The sequence below is a fragment of the Dermochelys coriacea genome, chromosome 7 (genome assembly GCF_009764565.3).
Source record: "Dermochelys coriacea isolate rDerCor1 chromosome 7, rDerCor1.pri.v4, whole genome shotgun sequence".
Taxonomy (NCBI): domain Eukaryota; kingdom Metazoa; phylum Chordata; order Testudines; family Dermochelyidae; genus Dermochelys; species Dermochelys coriacea.
The window spans coordinates 71,152,161-71,175,322 of NC_050074.1; the positions used below are offsets into that span (position 1 = coordinate 71,152,161).

Sequence of the window (23,162 nt, forward strand, 5' to 3'; positions counted from 1 at the left end):
ACCTCCTCTTTTGTTTTTCCTGAGACTATAAAAGGCACGCTCAGGTATTGCAATATGCTTCTGTTTTAGTGGGGGAGGAGGAGGGGGAAAGACAAAGGGACATAGACATTTTTCAGTGGTAGCAGAGTCATCTTCACAGGTTCCCATCCAGTGCTAACACTGTGTTTTCATTAACTATTTTGTTGAACATCAACTCTGGCATCCTAGGTATAACAGCAACAGTAGAACTAAAGACAGCAGCAGGGGAATATTGTAGCTTGACTTAATAGGTCAGTGACAGCATAACCATCAGCAATATCTGTCACATTTATTTTTGGCATCTTTCTTTTTGTTGGTAGTAGTAGATTTGAGTCAACTGTTGCATATTAGCAATCTGTAGCAAATGGGCTAATGGGTGAAACTTCCATAAGATATATTGGTGAGGTTTGTATTAATGTATTCTCTTACAACTTTCAGTGGCACAACTTTGTGGGTAACATGCATTGTTACGTTTGGAAATAAAACCAAATACCAACATGGCAACACAGGCCATGATATGCTAGATGTTAGCCGGTCTGATGGCTATCATGGGGCTTACAATCACAAAACAAGCACCACCAGTTCAGGCAACATTCAAATACCAAACCTCATATGTCAAAATAAATATAAGTTTATTCTTATACATATACAGTATTTTCCTAATTATCCAGCTAGCAAGGGGGATACGATTTTATATGGGTAATCAGGAGTTCAGATAATAGGGCAGCAGCCATTCAGCAGTGGGAAGGCCTCCCCCATTGCTGGGGCTCATCCTTCCTTCTCATCCTCACAGTCCCGACCAAGGGACTGCTCTGCCTTGCAGGACCACAGCCTCCCTTCCAACCCTTGGGCCTGCAGGGATTGGGTGTCACTGGCCCTGCAGCAGCTCTGTGTCCCCTCTGCAGCTCCACTGTTACAGTCCTGCTCACTCACTTCCACAACACTGGAGCAGTGGAGGGATCCCTGAAATGCTGCAGGAGCCGTTAAGCAATAGGGTGGCCTTCCCTGTGGCCAGTGGGTCATCCTCCCCCACCTCCTTACCTCCGCATTATCTGAATCCCTTCCTTGTTCTCCAATATGAGATACAAGGAAAGGATTCCGATAATGTGGAGGTTGAGATAAAAGAGTTTTGGATAAAAGGGATTGTATCAGGTAGTATCTTTTATAAAACAAAGGTATCACAAAACACTTTTAAAGTGTTTTTTTAAAAATACTAAGAATGTAATGATTGTCACCTGATCCAAAACCCGTTGAAGTCAATGAAAAAAGTACCATTAACTTCAATGGGATTTGTATTAGATCTTAAACAGGTAAATAAAACAATCATAATATATTCAGCAATAACACACACAGGAAGTGAAGAGCATCTGTATGAATCGGTAAAATGTACCTAAATGGCGCTCTCAATGCTTATTCCTTTTCTCACCATAGCAGCAGAGCTGAGCAACACAGGGCCTAGACAAAGTTGTAGGCCCAGCTGAGCCTTTGTGTATAGAATTTTCAGAGAGAAACTGGTTAAACTAAATCTCAGTTTGATGCAGAAAAAACATGAATATTGCAAGCAAGTTTCTCTAATTTAAATGTTTATGTGCTGATCCTGGCCAGAAAAAGAGGAAAGAAAATTTTAAAAAGGAAGATTTTTCAAAGACAGAAATAGCAGTTAGGTACCTAGCTCCCCTTGTCTTTGTGGATGTTTGACCCTAACTGCTATTTGTGCCTTTGATCATTTCTCCCAGAGGATTAGGGAAATGGCAGGAAGATAAAAGGGAATTGGAAGTGCAATATAAAAAAGCAGAAGAGCACAAATAAAATAAAATAAAAATGAAAGAGGTCAGATGGAAGAGAGATGGCGGGGAGGCAAAAAAGAGCGGCTGAGAGACAGCCAAAAAAAGGGGGAGGGGAGGGCTGGTTGATTGACAGTTCCAGTGGAAGAGTAAAACCATAGTTTCCCACACAGGAAATATACAGAGCGTTGGACTTCACAATCATCTGCTGAGAGAACAAGGGATAACTCGTTGTCTTTGAAGAAAGCTCAGTTTGAAAGGGCTGAAAGATCAGGCAAATAGTGTGTGTGTCTACGTGTGCATGTGTATCTGTGTATAGGCTATTGCCAACCACAGCCATTTCCAAAATCATGAATCAATCCCCAGGAACCATGAAATTGACTTAAAATTATGAAACTTAAAAAAAAAAAAAAAGTTGGTTCATTTTTTATTTTCCTTCTGTTTTTTGAGCCTTTATGGTTCATGTTTCCAAACTTTTCTTCATAACTATGGAGGCTCATGAAGGCTCAGAAATGGACACCGTGTAGAGTCAAGCACAGGAGTTTATTACGCACAACGCTGGCAAAGTGTCACTTTGCTTATTAGGCTCAGAGACACTGCAGAACAATTGATTAAAATATATTCTTTTGGGGCAGAAAGAAGTGACAAGGATGGGTTTTCCCAAGCCCCTAGATAGGTTCTAGCAGCAAGACAAGATGAGCACAATAAGCCAATGGTCTAAAACAGTGGTTCTCAAACAAGAGCCGCCGCTTTTTCAGAGAAAGCCCCTGGCGGGCCGGGCTGGTTCGTTTACCTGCTGCGTCCGCAGGTTCAGCCGATTGCAGCTCCCATTGGCCATGGTTTGCCACTCCAGGCCAATGGGGGCTGCGGGAAGTGATGCGGACCGAGGGATGTGCTGGCCGCCCTTCCTGCAGCCCCCATTGGCATGGGAGCAGTGAACCGCAGCCAGTGGGAGCCGCGATTGGCCGAACCTGCGGATGCGGCAGGTAAACAAACCGATCTGGCCCGCCAGTGGCTTTCCCTGAACAAGCAGTGATCCTAGTTTGAGAACCACTGGTCTAAAAGATTACATAATGGCTCCGCCCATGATTCAAATTAACATATTGCTAACACACAGGTAATTACCCTTAAACTGTTTCTATTAAAGTATATAGGTTAAATTCTAATTTTGAGATCCAGGGGAATGAGGTAGAAGCTCTCCTGGTTGGCCAACAGGTACATTCCTGGAGATTTAAAGCAAAAAAGCAGTAATTAGTATCTAAAAATAACAATTGTTTATAGTTTTACCCATGCAAGTTTGTGAATTGGGATTGGCATACATCTATGAGGGGAGGGTGTCATTACTCATCTCAATCATGTTAGACCTTTCCCTGAACTCTGTTTTGGCATCAGTACCAGGGAGTTACCTTGGAGGCCCTTCTCAGCGCTTCGTGTGTCTATAGCGTGTGATAAGGACACCCAGTTACAACTCACCATCCAGAGTCATGCTGACTCCGCTCATTGACTTGAAGCACACAAGGTTATCTGTTTACTCCAGCTTTCTCTTATCCATGTATTGTTTGTTAGCTAGTCCTCATCCGGGCCTATATGAAAAGTTCTCAGCAGAAACTAGTTAAGATCTTACATCCACAGCAAATGGATTTTGGCCCTTCAGCTAGAAACTTCCTGTCATTTTCTTTTTAAATGTAAACTGACATTGTGATGTAATCACATGATTTCAGCAACTGAGGCTTTAAGAAAAAGAAATCACAATTACTGGAATAACTTAATGAAAGTTGATAACGTGTGTGCATGCACACACGCGCTGATGGAGTTCTTTGTGAAGAAAAGCTTTCATGACCTTTTGCAGATCTAGATTCCAAGTAGATCCTAATGTAGGGGTATGGATGAGGGAATCCTGTACATTCTCTCTCTCAATGAGAGCTGTGTGAAACCTTCACAGTTCACTCGGAGTGACAATATTGTGGAAGTGCCTGCCAAAACCATTTCAGATGTTTTCAAAGCCTCTGGATGACAATGGTCAAGGATGCCACACAAAGGCAGGATGCATCCTGTTGAAATGCTAGCTGGTTGGTTTGACTTGTTGCATGCTGTGAAAACTGATTTAACATCAGAATATTCCTTCCACATTTTCTTCATTTTCTCTGTCCTGCACACTCTCACCTCACTACAGGCACCGTTATCACTCAGTGAGCACGTGATTCTCTCCGTGGCACTCAAAGAGTCAGACCTTTGCCTGTCAGTCACAATTACATCTACTATGATAAAAACTGCCTGGGGCAGATGCTAGAGGGCAGGTACCTGTGATAATAAACAACTATTTCTGAGCCTGATTCTGCATTCTCATCTGAGTAAGGATGAGTGATTCAGGCTATGTGATAGTACACACTCCACAAAGTACTTTTTAGCTGTGCTACCCTGGCTGGCATAGCAGTAGGGTATGGTGATACCCTTTCACCGTACCATCTGGAATTCTAGGGGGTTGAACATGAGTCCCAAGTCTTCCAACTGTCCCACAGAGACTCTTTCTCATGTGTGCTCCTGCTGTCGACTTTACTGGAGCTGGGACATTGCCATCGTTCAGCCTCTGCTGGGTGGATGACTCATTGCCGCTGGTGCTGCAGATGCTGAGGGGCTTTTGTCTGTCTTAGGCTTTCCACACAGCTCAGGACCCTAAGGAGTTGAAGGGCTTGCTGATTGCCTAAGGGAGGTGAGAGAGGGATCAGTCCGTGTAGCCTTTCTGCTCCGAGTTTCAACATCATCATCATTCTCTTTCATGCAATATTAGTCCTTTGTGAGTGTGAAGAAGGGAATTAAGGTGTTAAAGTGGAAGCTTCCTTTCACAGCCACCACGGGACAATGGTTTTTGTTCCTTATCTTAGCCACTAAGATTTCAATGTCCCTGTTCATCAGTGACTATGCCTTCCTCTTCCACTCCCTACATGTCGTCATCTCAGCCATCATAGGCAAAGAGTAGAAGGAAACAGTATTTCAAAATATGGCAATCAGGAGCATTCACTCTGTAGGCCTGAACCCCAATCTCTAGCTCCGATGTTTGTCTCCCTGATAACTGATTAGTGAAGGTTAGTTTTGGTAAATTAAACATGAACTTTTGGTCAGCATTCTTCTGCTGGTGCCTCTGGTGGGAGTTGACAAATGCTATAGAATCTGTGCAGCCTCTGTTCTTGATTCCCCCCCATTCCAGTTATACTGCTGCCCCTTTGGGAGAAATGTGTGGCTTCTTTCGGAATGTTGGGAACATCTCTGATTCTGCTCCCAACACCTTACCATATCTTACAGTAAGATATGCTGTGCATATCCTGAGATGATGCTAATATAAATTAATCAGCTTCCAGGTAGAAATAGCAGGAATTCCAGAAGGTAGCACACATTTTCCATTGTAACCTTAGTTCCTGTCCTTGATGGTGGCTAATAGTTGGACATTATGAAAAATAGTTAGTCTCTGCCAGCCTTTTATCTTTTTTTTTCTCACAGGCACCAGGCAGTGTCCTGTATAGCTGGAAGTTAGCTGGACTTTTTTCTTCAGATTATTTTGTAACTCACCTCACAAATCAAAAGACCATTTGTATGGGTGATGGCAGGTATTTGTTTGCTGGTACATGGAATCTGCATGACAAACGTTAAGATTGAATTTTTCATGAAGGAAAACAACAAACTAAAATAAGCCTGATGGGACTCAGATAATGAATTTCACTGATAAGTGAATGACATTATCACTCTTAGCAAAAATGGAATGCGAATGGATAAGCCTGATAATGGAATCATGTTGTCTTAGTAATGGAATGTCAATACATGAAAACTCCTAATCAGTAATATCAGCCATTTTTTTTGCAAAGAACAAGTCACCCCTTGATCCCATTAACTGTCTATGACGCTATTTCAGATCTAAGATTTAAAAATTTATTGCATTGAAACTACCTAATTAAGACTTATAATGATAGTTAGATTTGAGTGCCGATTATACCTGCCACAAATTCTAAACTTGCCCTGAGACCAAAGGAAATAATTAGTTTATAGGGAACCAAATTTAAAATCAATGTAGCTTCAGAATTACAACTTTGGTGTTTAAAAAAGGGTAAATCAAAATACCATGTTACAGTAAGCAGCTGCTCTTGCCCTTGTGGTGCTGCTGGTACTGTTGGCATTTCACTACTAGCATACCTATATTTTCAGAGATACAGTAGAACCTCAGAGTTAGGAACAGCTCTGGAATGGAGCTTATTCATAACTCTGAAATGTTCGTAACTCTGAACAAAACATGGCTGTTCTTTCAAAAGTATACAGTTGAACATGGACTTAATACAACTTTGAAACTTTACTCTGCAGAAGAAAAATTCTGTTTTCCCTTTATTTTTTTGTAGTTTACATTTAACACTGTACTGTATTGTCTTTTTTTTTGTCTGCTGCTGCCTAATTGTGTACTTCCAGATCCAAATGAGGTGTGTGGTTGACTGGTCAGTTTGTAACTCTGGTGTTCGTAACTCTGAGGTTCTACTGTATATCAAATTTGCCTCTTTATCTTTCTACATTTAAAAGGAGAGGGGAAAAAAAGAAAGGTGGAAATTGTTTAGGGGACAAGTTTGATAGAAATAATTTAATAGAGGAATACTCTTTGGTATATCCATACACAGAATACTATTTTGCAGCTCACTAGCCTGTGCCTGAAATAGCTGAGACACTAAGGTCTTTAAAGAAAGTGTGCATCTTTGCATTATTTTTCCATGATGATGACTTTCCACCATACTTAATTTATAGTCATATTTAGTATTAAGGTGCCACAAGTACTCCTTTTCTTTTTACACAAAACATTAGTTCTAATGCAACAGTTACATTGTGAAATTTTGCACTCAAAAATTAAGGCATCCCAAAAGTAAAGGTAAAACACTCCTCTTTTCTTTTGCTGTGTTCTGCCTACACACAATATGGTCTCTTTGCTATTTTAAGTAGAGGACACTCTATCTAGTAATATGGTCTCATTAATATTGTGAAGTATTGGTTGTCAGCCATAATATATGAGGACATTATCATGATACAATTATAATATACAGTGGACCTGATCTACTTCATCCTTAAATTTAAATTCATCATTTAAATTCAGGTTCAGACATTTACTCATTGGTCCATATTGAGGGTGAATGGAGTCTCGCCATTCCAGGAAGAGTGCGGAGACAGTTTGTTACATAAGAAGCACAGTACCTTCCATAGTTCTCCAGCACTAAGTTGAGTGTGCAAGGGTTCAAATGTTGCCACAGTCTCCCACTTGTGCCTCCAGACACCTTTGCAGGTTGGTGCAGAGGAAGGGGGTACTGTAGCAGAGCTTTTTCCATCCCCGCAGAAGCACAAAGGTAGAACTGTCCCTGCATTTTCCTGAGCAGGGGGCCTTAAATTATTTTTAGTGTTTTTTATAGTGATGAGGAGTCTGGCTGCCTGTATCATGTCCCCCTTCCTGCACACCCGCAAAAAGGACAGAGAAAATCAGCCCACAATTTATTAATACAATCTACAATTTCTTATGGGCTATCCACTATTCCATACTGCTTCTTCTATTCTGAGTCACACTTCTTAGGAGTGTAGAATAAGCTCTGAATTTCCTAGCATTTATGTGAAGACTAAAACATAGAATTATTTTAACATAGTTTGCTTTGGCGTTTATATGAGAAAAAGCACTTGGGAAGCAAGTGCATGTCAGACATAACAATGAGAAGATATGGGGCTTTTACGGGTTTTTTAAAATTTGTCTTACAGCATGCAGTTGTCTTCAGCAAACCCCAGCATGTCTGTTTAGGATGGGAGTGAGGAATATAACAGATCGCATAAGGTTTAATATTTCTAGGAGAAATTACAGTGTGAATATAAATGTACATGTATATTTAAAATTAAAGACCAAATCTTAGGTAAATACTACCTAACATATTTTATTTTAAAATTAATAAATAAAACAAATATCTTTATTTTTCAGTTCTCTTATTTTATTAGTTAATTACTCTGTTGGATGTTTGTGGGCCTATTTGATTTTGATTTGATCACCATTGAAGTAGGAAATCCAAGGGGAATACTTTGAGTTATTGTTTCCCTATAATTTTATGAGCTCATATGCACAAAGTGGTTCTCCATAGTTATTTTGTGGAATGTTTTCCAAAGATATTCCAGTAAGTTCCTAAACATGCAAGAGAATAAGAGCGTCTCACAGTCATGGGCAGCAATGCCCATATTGGTTAAATTACTTACAAATGCAGCAAAATCTGTTTTAATTAAATGAGTCACAGTTCATCTATTTTTGTCCCAGTCACACAGTTAGTATTATGTATGGTGTTCTCTAAGACCTTGCAGCAATGTTCTTCCTTTTCATTACAAAGTACTGGTATAATTTGTCTCATTTACACAACAGAAACAATATATTTTAGAACTGACAATATTGAGAAAAATAGGTTGTCAGTCTTAGACCCTGGTCCTGCAAAGACTTAAGCATGTACTCCATTTGCACACACTCAATAGCCTAAATGAAATCAGGGAGTCTACTCACAGAGCAAAAAGTTAGTCCATGCATAAGTTTTGATCAGAATCTTTAAGAGTGAATTTAACATAGCAAAAAGAAAAGGAGGGCACCTTAGAGACTAACAAATATGTGCCACAAGTACTCCTTTTCTTTTTGCGAATATAGACTAACACGGCTGCTACTCTGAAACCTGTCATTTAACATAGCAGAAAAGACTCAGGAACAAGGCTACTTTCTGGGATGTTATATGCACTTTGTTCAGTACCGGATAGGATGAAAGTTGACTACATGGCGTGCTAGTGAGTATTGGAAGAAGTTACTTTTATGGATCATCGGTAATCCTTTTTAAGTTTGATGGCAATAGTAATAGTATGGGATAAGTTCAGAAAAGATCAGTAGCCTTGTAAGCAGTTTAAAGTCAGGCTGAGTGGGATGAGGGGACAGAAGGTGAGGAGAAAGACATGCATCTTCTCTGGGAATTAAAGGGAGAAAGAGTAGATAACATAAAAACAGAGACATTGATTCAATGTTGCATATGCTGAGCAGGATTTGGTCTCCGGGACCCAAAGTACCTATGCCCTCGGTGGTTTTGTCTGGTTCTTATATTTTAGGAAATGCCTTCTTTCCATACTTTTCATTAAACAAAATGCTCTGAATCACAATGCTTTCCTATTTTGGTCTGGCAAGGGTGTATTTTCTTGAGTATTTTGGAATACTATTTTAATACTATGTAACCCCTAAATGGACTTCTTATTGTAACTTTTTAACAGAGATATTTATATTGGTTGATGTGTTGGTTTATAGCTTATGAATCTTTTCTTATTTGCTAATTAGATGATGTGGCAACTGCCTAGAGTATTTCTTTTAAGAGTATAATTATAGTAGTTTATTTAACAAGGTGTGTAAATATGGAAATACAGAGGGAAGCACCATATTTTCAGTCACCCTTTAAAATGAGATGAATTATTAGGTAAAAGAGCGATAAAGAAGAAATACAATAGCTGCCATCCCTTTTGCATCCACAGATAAGGTAACCTCAGGGTATATTTATTATTGTTTATTAATGATACATGGATCAAGCCCCAGCTACGTTAAAGACGGAATTTCAACTTATGAACTACCATGAGAGCTGTGCTTCTCTGGGACAATGTAGATCACAAAGCCGAAAAGGTAGTATGTCTGAGCTGGGAACAAGGCAGTCTCAGTTGAGGGGATCAGCCTGTGGAACCATCTTGCAGAGGAGATCAGGGGGATCCAGAGTCTGGCCATCTTTAGGAAATGCTGCAAAACCTTCCTCTTTGAAAAGGCCCTTCCATTATAAGAATGACACTCAAAAACTGAACACACACTCTTCTCTGCTAAAAAAGTGAATTAGCAGTCTTTAAACACATACTGTAGAAAGCAAACAACAAGAACAAAGCAAACAACAACAACAAAAAGAAAACATTGATCAGCATGAGTAGAAATCAGGGGTTAAGGGGATTAAGTTTACTATGTAAAGGTCTTAAACATTTTCACTTAGTTATTTCAGCAAGGTGATACTGTTCAGTCCATGGAATGACTTTTCCTTAGAGAGAAAACTGCCTTGACAAAACAAGAAAAGGAGTACTTGTGGCACCTTAGAGACTAACAAATTTATTTGAGCATAAGCTTTCATGAGCTACAGCTCACTTCATCAGATGCATGCAGTGGAAAATACAGTAAGGGGATTTTATATACACAAAGAACATGAAACAATGGGTGTTACCATACACACTGTAATGAGAGTGATCAGGTAAGGTGAGCTATTACCAGCAGGAGAGGAAAAAAAAACCTTTTGTAGTGATAATCAAGGGTAATCCAGAATCAATTATATACTATAGCCATATGAAACACACAATTTCTGAGACAAGTAGTGAAAGAAACAGGAAAGTTCTCTGTGAGGATTTTAAGATTAGCACATTAATGGCAAACAAGTTTATCACTACAGAACTGCAGAGTGCCTAATATTATTGTGATTCCTGTATTTCAAAAATGAACAAGAAAGGGGGCTAAGGAATTTGTATATTTGTGAACTCTGTCTGGGTAAGATATTAGAACCTAATGCCTGGTTCCACAGACTTCTAGGGGTTTGGATAAGCATTAAGGAGATACTGGCAAAACAGTTTGGTTAAAAGAAATACAGAGTTGAACCTTGACTCAAAATGTGATTTAAATCTGCCCCTGTGAGAGCCATATCAGGAGATGTTGTTATAAAATTTTATTACATTTCTGAATTTATTGTAATAGGGTATGTCTGCACAGCACACTCCTTTCGGTGGTGTGTAGAGTGCTTACATAGCTAGCTCCCATAGCACAGGTGTAAGTAACACTGTAGATGGTGAGGCATTGCTTAGGTGAGTAAACTGGGGATATGTACCTGTCATAAATACAAAGGGAAGGGTAACCACCTTTCTGTATACAGTGCTATAAAATCCCTCCTGGCCAGAGGAAAAATCCTTTCGCCTGTAAAGGGTTAAGAAGCTAAGGTAATCTCACTGGCACCTGACCCAAAATGACCAATGAGGGGACAAGATACTTTCAAATCTGGAATGGGGGGAGTTTTTTGTTTGTCTGTCTGTGTGAGATCTTTGCTGGGAACAGATCAAGGATGCAAGCCCTTCAACTCCTGTAAAGTTAGTAAATCTAGCTGAACAATGCATTAGGTTTTTCTTTGTTTTGGCTTGTAAATTTGCTGTGCTGGAGGAAATATGTATTCCTGTTTTTGTGTCTTTTTGTAGCTTAAGGTTTTGCCTAGAGGGATTCTCTATGTTTTGAATCTGACTGCCTGTGAGATTATCTTCCATTCTGATCTTACAGAGTTCTTCTCTTATCTTTTTTTGTTCTTCTAATAAAATTCTTCTTTTAAGAACCGGATTGATTTTTCATTGTTCTTAAGATTCAAGAGTTTGGGTCTGTGTTCACCTGTACAAATCGGTGAGGATATTATTATCAAGCCTTCCCCAGAAAAGGGAGTGTAGGGCTTGGGGGAATATTTTGGGGGAATAGGACTCCAAATGGTCTTTTCCCTGTTCTTTGTCTAAAACACTTGGTGGTGGCAGCATTTTACGTAATCCAAGGGAAATAACTTTGTGCCTTGGGGAAGTTTTAACCTAAGCTGGTAGAAATAAGCTTAGGGGATCTTTCATGCGGGTCCCCACATGTGTACCCTAGAGTTCAGATTGGGGAGGGAACCCTGACAATACCCTACACAGCTTTCTACTAGCCCAAGCTATGCCTCCCTTTCTACATTTCCCTCCAGTGGGGAAAGGCTCCTATAGTTCCCCACTGTGAACCGGCAGCTGCCCACTGCAGAAGTCTTTCTTTGCAGTGGGAAAAGGCTTCGGAAGCTCCCTGCTACAAGAGCCTTTCACTGACGCATGTAGCTACATACTGCAGCATGGACACAGCCTTCTTTTCAGCAAAATCTACCAGAGCTGGTATTTACTCAAAAGCAGTATGACTGGGAGTCATTAAACTGAAAATCTATGTAATGACTATAGCCTTGCTCTTGTAAAATGATCCATCTGGCCAAAAAGGTCTGCCTGCATGGATCACTTTGCAGGATTAGACCTATGTAAGCAACCGTGGGAATGAGTAATAAAAGAGAACACTTGTAGGGGACTGCAGAAGACTTTGTTATGGCCTAGATAGGGAACTTCCGCTTTCTCGCACTGATAGGTTATTGTAGGACATAGAAACCCAGCTAGAACCGGCCATCGGCCGGTTACACTGCTTCGCATGGCCCTTTGCCAGGTAGTGGAAAACCCCTTTTGGAAAGTACCTAATTCTATATTCATGAGCTGTTCTTGTGTAGTGCTTATTAATGCTGGCTGTCTGCCCCTCCATTGGACTCCGTCCCAGGCAGAGCTCCAGTGTGCTGGGTTCCCCTCCTCCATGACTGCAACGCTTGGAGTCCCCCTTGCGGGTGGGTCACTAACCTTCAGTAAAGCCAATAACTCACAGCTGTGTGTAAGCCTCGTTTTTTTTTCAGAGTACTCCTGCCAGGCCTGTGGTGCTTCGAACACCTTGGCCCAGAACAACACTGCTTCAATGTTCATGTATATTTGCACCAGTAAAACACATAGTTTGGCTCAGCAACATGTAATGCAGATCTGGAGTTTACCCAAGCCTGTTTGGAAATTGGCAAAAACAAAAAAAATCTGATGAGAACAGGGTTTACTGCAATTTTCCAGTGTCCTCCTGTTTAAGTCAGTCAATTTCTTATGGAACTTTAGTATTTCCAGGGCAAGTTTAGATGAATAAAGAGGGTATATGTGGATGCGTGCTTGTGTAAAAATCACTGTTCCTTTTTGAATCTCAGATTGCAGTGGGAGAGAAGTCTATGGGAGTTAACAGTATCTGACTGAATCACTTTATTAATTGTCATTGAATGAGCAATAGAAGTAGTAGAAGAGAATAAATATTTGCATTTATATTACAATTAGGGCTGTTGATTAACTGCAGTTAACTCATGCGATTAACTCAAAAAAATTAATGGCAATTAATGTTAAACAATAGAATACCAATCAAAATTTATTAATTTTGTGGATGTTTTTCTACATTTTCAAATATATTAATTTCACTTACAACATGGAATACAAAGTGTACAATGCTCACTTTATATTCTTTTATATTACAAAAATTTGTACTGTAAAAATTACAAATAAAAGAAATAGTATTTTTCACTTCACCTCATACAAGTACTATAGTGCAATCTCTTTATCATGAAATTGCAACTAACAAATATAGATTTTTTGTTACATAACTGCACTCAAAAACAAAACAATGTAAAACTTTAGAGCCTACAAGTCCACTCAGTCCTACTTCTTGTTCAGCTAAGACAAACAAGTTTGCTTACATTTACAGGAGAATGCTGCTCGCTTCTTATTTACAATGTCACCTGATAGTGAGAACAGACATTCGCATGGCACTTTTGTAGCTGGCATTGTAAGGTATTTATGTGCCAGATATGGCAAACATTCAGATGCTCCTTCATGCTTTGGCCACCATGCCTGAGGACGTGGTTCCATGCTGATGGCGTTCATTAAAAAAATAGCGTTAACCAATTTTGTGACTGAACTCGCTGGGGAGAATTGTATGTCTCCTGCTCTATTTTACCCAAATTCTGCCATATATTTAATGTTATAGCAGTCTCGGATGATGACCCAGCACATGTTGTTCGTTTTAAGAACACCTTCACTGCAGATTTCACAAAACACAAAGAAGGTACCAATATGAGATTTCAAAAGCTAGCTACAGCACTCAAACCAAGATTTAAGAATCTGAAGAGCCTTCCAAAATCTGATCAGGATGGGGTGTGAAGCATGTTTTCAGAAGTCTTAAGAGAACAACACTCCAATGTGGAAACTACAGAACCCGAACCATTGAAAAAGAAAATCAATCTTCTGCTGATGGCATTTGACTCAGATGATGAAAATGAACATGCTTTGGTCCGCACTACTTTGGATTGTCATTGAGCAGAACCCATCATCAGCACTGGCACATGTCTTCTGGAATGGTGGTTGAAGCATCAAGGGACATATGAATCTTGTTTGTCCGAACGATTGGCTGAACAAGAAGTAGGACTGAGTAGACTTGTACATGCTAAAGTTTCACATTGTTTTATTTTTGAATGCAGTTTTTTTGCATATAATTCTACATTTGTAAGTTCAACTTTCATGATAATACTTTATTAGGTAAATTGAAAAATACTATTTCTTTTGTTTTTGTAGTGCAAATACTTGTAATAAAAATAAATATAAAGTGATCACTATACACTTTGTACTGTGTGCTGTAATTGAAATAAATATATTTGAAAATGTTGAAAGAGCCAAAAATATTTAAATAAATGATATTCTATTATTGTTTAACAGTGTGATTAATCCTGATTAATTTTTGTAATCGCTTGATAGCCCTAATTACAATATATTATTCCCAGGAGGAAAAGGACCCAGGCAAAGACCTTTAAAGTAATAGATGGCCATGTTTAAGATTTAAGTGGTTAGTAATGGTACAATAGAGTTGCCAAGGAGGGCAAATGTTAAAATTCTGACCCCTGAATATCTAGCAATCTATACTGTGAGGAATGCTGTCTGTGTGCAGTCCTCAATAGTTAGCAATGCTCCATCAATTCTACATAATATTTCACTATGCTGATATTATGTACAAGTCATGGATCTAGGGTTTTACTTTTAGGTATGTACTGTCTTAAAAGAAGAAAAGGATTACTTGTGGCACCTTAGAGACTAACAAATTTATTAGAGCATAAGCTTTCGTGAGCTACAGCTCACTTCATCGGATGCATCCGATGAAGTGAGCTGTAGCTCATGAAAGCTTATGCTCTAATAAATTTGTTAGTCTAAGGTGCCACAAGTACTCCTTTTCTTTTTGCGAATACAGACTAACATGGCTGCTACTCTGAAACCTGTCTTAAAAGAGAATCACTTTTATGTTTTTTAAACTCCCATTCTCCAATTCTGATACTCCTTCTATGGTTTAGTACCACCTTACTCAACACATGTAAGGGTAGCAGGATTGAGTCCACTATTAGTAACTCCCATTGCTATTAGTCTGCACTGAAAGACTCTAAACCCAGAAAGAAAGGCAGGGTTTGTCTATGGATCACACGTTGCTTGTACCATGCCTTACTGAGCATCCATAACACAATTTCAACCAGAGGTATAAAAATGACAGAGGAACCTATTCTTCCAAGGCAAAACACAAGTAATTTCCATTAAACACTGAAATTATGAAATGTGTCTATGGAGATAAGCTGGTCAGAAAATTTTAAAAAAATCTTCTTGAAAAAAATCAGAATATCACACTTGTTTCTATTTTGCAGGTTTTAAGAGACACAGTGTACCCCGAGCATGCTCTAATAAATTTGTTAGTCTCTAAGGTGCCACAAGTACTCCTTTTCTTTTTGCGAATACAGACTAACACGGCTGCTACTCTGAAACCTGTATTGAAAATGTTATCAAAACAATTATTGAAGTGTTTCATTTACCAAAAGTCAGGTTCTCTGTAAAGGAAAAAATTCTATAACAATATGCATAATGTTTTCAATAACAAACTTGATTAAAAATTGTTGTGAAAAACAATTTTTTAAAACACAACCTTTTTTTGTTCTGAAAGATTTCCCTTTTTCACAAAAAAAACACCATCCCTCCTTCATGTTCAAAAAATTTCAATCAGCTCTATTACAGACATAACCAATCTCACTCACTTACATATATCACCTCTGTTCTCCCCAATAGCCATCAGAAAACATATTTTAGCATTTAGATATTTCTATATCTGCATATTTTCCTGCAGACTTGTGCCCTTATCTTCTCTTGCAGTATGTTAAGGGAGAATGATATGAACCAAGCTATTTGACAGCTTGCCAGCCTGGAGGAGGAAAGCCGGGAGAGGGGAGGCCTTAACTTTTAAGGATCAACCTCAATATGTGGAGCTCCAATTGTATATTAACCAGCTGATGTTTGCACTCATCGATGTGTGTGGGGTTTTTTTTTTCTTGTTTTGCTAGTTTGTTTATTTCAATGCAGTTTCTGCTTTCAAATTAATTAGAAAATGATAGAGTTTATCAAGTATTAGTTTAAGAAGCTTCCATGGAAGTAATGCCCTGTGCAATGTAGAATAGCAGTCTTTGGATTTCATCCAACTCTACTGATTTTTAAAAAAATAGCACTGTAAATCACTCAGTGTTTTATGTTTGTAAGGTTGGAATCCAGGGCATGACATGGGGAGCAAGAGATAGTAGTACCACTTAGTCAAAACAAAAACTAACTTCATTTTTCGGTTAGAAAAATGTTTGAATTCTAGTGAGCCTTGTGAAACTTAACAAGTTTTGCTCAGTACTCGCTATGTCTTTAGGCCCAGGTTCTTTAACCACTGAGATATTCAGAATGATTCCTACAAGACTGGAAATTACTACTTACCCCGCAGATAAAATTAAACATCCTTAGTCTTTCTAATTATATGTTTTGCAGTGTCTTTGAGAGCTATTAGCAAGAAATCTAATGAGAGGCCACTTTACTGTAAATCTTCTTAACTGTTTTCTCGACCACAGATTCAGAGGAGCATCAAAACTGTTGAGTGCTTAGCTGAACCAAACTCCCAAATCTCTGAGATTTCTGTTGTTTGTTAAAATAATAAAATATTGACAACCATTTTTTTCACAAATATTGTTTTTGATGCTATCATAATTCTCAATTTTACTGTCCACAGAGAGTGAAGAGGTGTATCAACGCCAGGTGCTGTCTATTTCCTGTATCGTCTTTGGCATAGTCATAGTGGGCATGCTCTGTGCTGCGTTCTACTTCAAAACAAAGTAAGAGCCTTCATCTAGCATATTTGTTGTCTAGTCTGTCTTATCCCATGGCATGTTATAAACTGGTAATGTCTCTAAGGAGAATCTAGAACAGCAAGTTTCTCCATGGTGATCTCAGAAGGCCCTGTACCCGAGTCTACATACAAAATTAGGCTTTACAAGTGCTACATGTTCTTTTTTCTGATATCAGCAAAGGACAGACTTTGTCTCCCTTGAAGTAGCAGGAAATGCTCTCTTCCTTGAATTTTCAGTATTAAGATGTTTATAGGCATATTCTGATTTCAGTTACACCAATGTAAATCCAGTGCAATATTATAGGGCAATAAATGTTTTGTCCTTTTGGAGGAAAAAAAAAGGTTAATAATACTGCCTCCTTTTGTGCTTCATTTCATCTCCCCTCCCTTCACTCCCCTTCTGTTTCTGTCAGCTGGAAACAAGGAGCATAATTAGCAGACACATACAGCTACATCTTCGCAGCCCACCAACAAGTGTCAATAGATCACGAGCATTCTGTGAACAATAGTTTGTGAATAGTTCATCTAACTAAAGAACATAGTAACAAGTAAATATATAAAAGCAGCCTATACAATGTCCATCCCTGCTAATAAAATGCTTTCCAAACAGCAGTATTCTCTTTTCCATTGTTTAATTTTTTTCTCTCCTCCCCTCTCGACCATCATCTTTTAATATTGTTTGTTAAGTTATGTGTGTAATTTAACTTGTAACCACTTCAGAGCATGTGCCTGGATGCTTATCCAAACCTCTTGTGTTTGCAAAATCTCATCAAAACTGCCTCCTTTATGATGTTTTGTCATTTCTGTTTTCAGATGAAATCAGGAAGTGCACAAGCATTGTATGAAAATAGAAACAAAATAATAGTAAAGGTTAATAAAGGTTTTTCAAACCTCAAAAAAGTTTTGGTTTGAGTTTCAGGTGAAGGCTGAGGTTGGTTCAAATTTCATCGAAGCACATTCACTCTGATTTGCTACCTTAATTTTTCCAAAGTACACCTTGAACCCAAAGTCTGAATGTAGAGTTGATCAGATGGATATTGTGGGAGAAGAAATGGAACTTTTCTCTCCATGCTCCTCTTTTCGTATGGAACTTCTTCCTAGTGAAAATTGTGAGTGCATGTAGCCTTGCCATAGATAGCAAGGTTTAGCTCATATTTCAGATCTGCAAGGAATTGCCATCCCTCCAAAGTGGGATTGAGAATTCAGCTCGATCATGGAATGGATGCTGAGAGAAAAAGGAATTAAATGCTGAGTTGGAAGGACATACATACAGACAATGGGAACAATGAGAGAAACATGCATTGCTTCTCAAAAAAACAAAACAAAACACATAAACAGTTACTTAACTATGTGTGTGCCCCTTTGCAGCACTGTGGAAGGATGGCGGGAATCTAGATCAGACAGCACTCCAATCCATTACAGTTCATGGGGAAGAGCGGGGATGGTGACTTATGTGTGGGAGCTGTGGTTGCTACAATTTGTCCACAGACTTGTGAATCTGAATCATGATTCAGGGGATTGGGAAGGGCAAAGCTGGGATGGGGAAGTAACAGGTGTCTGTGCCAAGATCTGAAGTTTGGAGAGAATTGGGAAGATGGAATAGTACTGTTACTGCTGATTGCGGTGAATGAACTTAATTCTTCCTTGGTGTCCAGAGCAAGTTGCTCCAGTGGGGCCCTTATATACCTTACATTGAATTTGTTGTTGTAAATCCTGTGTAAATGGTGTGTCTATCTACAGTCCCATTTCCTAGAGGTCTTATACACCACACAAACAAACCAAGCCCACCAGCCAGAGTGCTATCCCTAATTCCCCAAAGATCTGGTCAGAGTTGGAGAAGAAGCTGGATGGAGCCCTGTATGTTTTGGAGTCCTTGCAGAGTTGTCCAAACCTTTCCCTTGATGGCTGGAAGCACCGGGGATTTGATTCCTTCCTCCAAAACAAGCATATCCTGGAGCCACAGGGACATATACATGGAAGCAGCCAACACCCTGATTCTTCACTTCCTGTGGATCTGTTCTTACTCCCTGATCGCCTGGCTCTGTTGAAGTCACATTGTCAGCTTCACTTCCATTAGTGGTAACCCAAGGGACCCCCTCCTCTGAAAGGGTAGTTCCCAGTCACAGCGGAGGCTCTCCCTTGTTTTGCCCTACCCACACATTCAGAGCCCTAGGACCATATATCATTGTATGTAGGGTAATATTTAGATTTAAATATGGCATGTCCAAAAAATTTAAGTGTCCTAAAAATTAGAGAATTTCTGATCTGACCTGAAGAAGAGCTCTGTGAAGCTCAATAGCTTGTCTCTTACCAATAGAAGTAGGTCCTATAAAAGATACTACTTCACTTCTTATGTCTCAGATAGTGTTAGAAAAAATAATATTTCCTTGAATAAAATCTAGAGTTACTTAACCTGACTATTACACAGTTCCTGCTGCTGGTCTCATATGATATTTCTCCATGTATTTTCAATATAGATATTTAAAAACAAAACAAAATCTTTAAAATACATTGCCAGAGGAATTAAAGGACTCTCATGTGCCAATCTGTCCATCCAAGTCTTAATTTGGGGGTTATCAGAGAAGTATTTTAAGGATTAAACATAGCGGGAGACTACTGCAAACAGAACCTGGACTGTTCTGTATCATTTTGATTTGTAAGGTGGGACAAAGCTCTTGCCTCTGTGGGTCTCACATTTCCTGGCAGATTTCGCTAGCCTCAGAGGCTCACTGTGACCCTCCACGTAACCCTTCTTTCTCTAGAGACATGGGTCACAGTCTACTGAGCCATTTTCATCATAAGCCAGCGAGGGAGGTGAGAAGTTATCCTTCTTTGCACAGGCTCTGTTGTCTCCCAGTCTCAGTGATTAAACAGGGGGCAAAGGTGTGGGGGGGAGAGCCCGGGCCCACCCTCTACTCCAGGCTCCAGCCGAGGGACCCTAATAGTATCAGCTATGGTAGCTGACCTTTTAGAAACATGACATGTGCAATTCCCTGGACTACTTCCCCCACAGCAGCCCTCACTTCCTCAAGCTCCACTTCACCCTTACCTCAGGACCTCCTTCCTTGTGCCTGATATGGTGTGTACTACTCAGCCTCTCCAACCACGCAACTTCTTCCCACAGCTCCTGACATGCACTCCCACCTGACTAACTGGGAGGCTTTTAACTAGTTTCAGCCAGCCCCTGATTGGCTTCAGGTGTCCCAATCAACATAGCATTCTTCCTGCCTTCTGGAAAGTTCTTAATTGGCTCCAGGTGTCTTAATTGACCTGGAGCAGCTGCCATTTCACTTAACCTGGTACTAGGGATTTGTTTAGCCTGGAGCTAATATATCTATCTCCCACTACTTTTCTATAGCCATCTGGCCTTGACCCGTCACAAAGGACACTGATGATTCAAATGATCATTTCTTATTGAAGGGCAGAAATAACAGCAATTTATAACATGTATTAGCAGAACATCTGAAAAATAGAAAGACCCATTTGTTTTGCAAATAAAAACTTCAAAATAAATATTTTAATTGTCTAATGACTTTTAAGTAATAACCAACCAAGACCAGCTGTTTCTGGCTTTTATAGTTTCTAGCACATCTTACAACTTGTTACTGGAATTTAATATAAACAAACACATAATTAACTCTAGGTTCCATATCCATAAAATAGGATGAAAATGTCAAATAGTAGAGAATTTTTGATTGGTGAATAAGCTTTTAGACTCCCAATTAAGTTATTCCAAATGTTAAATGTAATAAGAGCTTAGCTGAATATCCCTGTGTGTTTAGATAACTGTGAGAGTGAAGAAACATGGCCATACAGAAAGAAAGCCCCAGATTTTCTTTCTTTCTCTCTATATAAATATAAAAATGAAGATTTTATTATTATTACTATTACATATTTTTATCCAAAAGTTTAATCATATTGTGCTACTTTTGGTAAGTGGTTTGGCTGTCATTATTTAGGTCACATTTCATATGAATATAAATATATGAATATATTTATAAAAAGTTAACAAATCCCATATAGCTGTTTTAATAAATGGTTTATTGATGGTTATAGAGTCCAACAAGTGAGTAGGTGGCTTCTGACCCAGGCTTGTAAGAAATTGAAATGTTTGTCCATTGGAATATGTTGATTCATCTAAATCCAAATCATTTGTACGAAAGAGTTGGTTTTCATGAAAATTCAGTTTTGAAATTTTTTGGAAAAAAAAATCAAAATGATTGGACCATCCCATTTTGATGTTATCAAAATTAAAAACTTCCATTTTTTTGGTTCAATACAACTTTTTGTTGGAAATGAAATAAAAGAAAAAAAAATTAAAAAGTTCAAAATAGATATGAAACATTTAGAATTGATCAAAACAGTATGATTGATCCAGTCTGAATTTTCTTCAGATTTTCAGTTTGTAAAAAAATTTGAGATTTCAACTTTTCATCCCATTTGGGATGGTAAAAATGTCAGTCTCAAAAATTCTCACTGTGTGGATAACCCAGGTTTATAACCTCTTCTACTAATGAGCTTAAATTACCTACAACACATACTACTCACATTTGTAAAATGTTTATAGTATCTTTTAATCAATTCTTAACCCTTTATACGCTATTTAAAACTGGACCCTTAATGTAAAGTGTTGGCATCAGAGGGCACTGAGTGCTAGATTGGTGGAACATTTTCAAAATGTGATGGAGTTTTTCATTGAAACATCAAATTTCAACACAAAAAGGGAAGAAAATCGTATTTCCTCCCCTCTGGGTTTTCTATTTCAGTTCAGCACCTTACTGAAAATACTTAGCTTCTTCCAAATTTGGGCTTACAGTCAGCTGCTGTCACAAGGCTATTGCTGGTGTGAAGAATGGTCCTTGCTCTTAGACAGGCTTAAACATTATGTCAAATTAGCCACGACTGTCAGGGATGTGGAATAACACACCCCGGACTAACACAGCTATGCTGACAAAACCCCAGTATAAACGCAGCTCTGTTGATGGAAGAGAGCTTCTGTTGACGTTGCTAACATTGTTGGGGGAGGTGGTGTTCCTACACTGGCAGAAAAAAACCTCCTTCTGTTGGTGTCACTGCATCTGCACAAGGGGCCTATGTGAGCATAGCTATCTCAATGTAGGCATTGTAAGGCCACCCATAGAATGCTGCCTGCAGCTGTGTATACTATTTTCTGTAGCAAAAAAATAAATGTAATTAGTTTTTATGGGTAATTTAAAGTCTGATGGAGTCACTCTGTAGCTTATCAAGACTGAATGAACAGTCACAAAGATAAAAGCTGTGTCCAGCTAATAATCATTGCCCAGCTGGGCTGTCTGCATTCGAAAGATAAAAGAAATATTTAAAATGCAGATTATTGCATCCCATCCTCAGTGATGTACTGATTTTTAGGACTCAGATTGATGGTACAGTATGGCACTAGATGTGGAAATTCAGTAATAAAATCTGTAATTGTATGCTGAACATTGCTTGTCATTATGGCTCAGCTAGTAGTGTCCTGCATCTCTAGCACATAGGGTTGTGAGTTTAAGTCCCACCCAAGAGTTTGATTTGTTGCCAGTTGGGCTCATACCCAGTGCTTTTACTGGGTGTATGGGGAAAGCTGGACTGTTAAAGTCATTAAACCAAGATCAAATCTATAATGTTTTTCAGGTAAAAGTCAAAGATCCTATGGCAGTTTTCATAATAAATTGGCAGTAACAATAGTTTCTTGGCCAAAAATCTCTGCTACAAATGAAAACATGTTCTTCAGTCTTTCAAAGCTATTTGTGAGCTATTTTGAATGCACAGTGGATGTCTATTTTTTTACAAAAATACTACAATACCAGTATCTAGTTTAATATTATAATAGATTCATAGATACTAAGGTCAGAAGGGACCATTCTGATCATCTAGTCCGACCTCCTGCACAGCGCAGGCCACAGAATCTCACCCACCCACTCCTATGAAAAACCTCACCCATGTCTGAGCTATTGAAGTCCTTAAATCATGGTTCAAATACTTCAAGGAGCAGAGAAGCCTCCCTCAAGTCAACCATGACCCATACTACAGAGGAAGGCGAAAAACCTCCAGGGCCTCTCCAATCTGCCCTGGAGGAAAATTCCTTCCCGACCCCAAATATGGCAATCAGCTAAACCCTGAGCATATGGGCAAGATTCACCAGCCAGATACCCAGGAAAGAATTTTCTATAGTAACTCAGAAAATGCAGTATTAATGCAGTATTATAATATACTTTTAAACATTTATATACATTTAAAATCAGGATCCGTTTTCTTCCCTGCTTTAAACTTCATTGGATAATGTTTGCTGCATTGAAATATATGGAGACACTGGTAGATTAGCTACCAGATTGACATGTTTGTTAATCCACGAGGAGCTATCTGTATTTAATTACCTAAAGTTCTTAGCATCACTGATGAAAGACAAGATGAGATGGGGGTTGGGGGTGGGGGAGCATGGCTATAAGAGTATCCTAGTT

General features: G+C 38.9%; 1 protein-coding gene across 2 annotated transcripts in view; it reads left to right on the forward strand.

The window, feature by feature from the left end:
- Positions 1-23,162, forward strand: part of NRG3 (neuregulin 3) — an 896,691-nt gene that overhangs the window by 827,117 nt on the left and 46,412 nt on the right. For both annotated transcript variants that reach the window (XR_005294219.2, XM_038411630.2), the window contains exon 5: positions 16,570-16,672. Coding sequence is in view for 1 of the 2 variants with exons in the window: in XM_038411630.2 (XP_038267558.1) it covers positions 16,570-16,672 (103 nt within the window). In the remaining variant the exon portion in view is untranslated. The remainder of the gene's footprint in view (positions 1-16,569; positions 16,673-23,162) is intronic.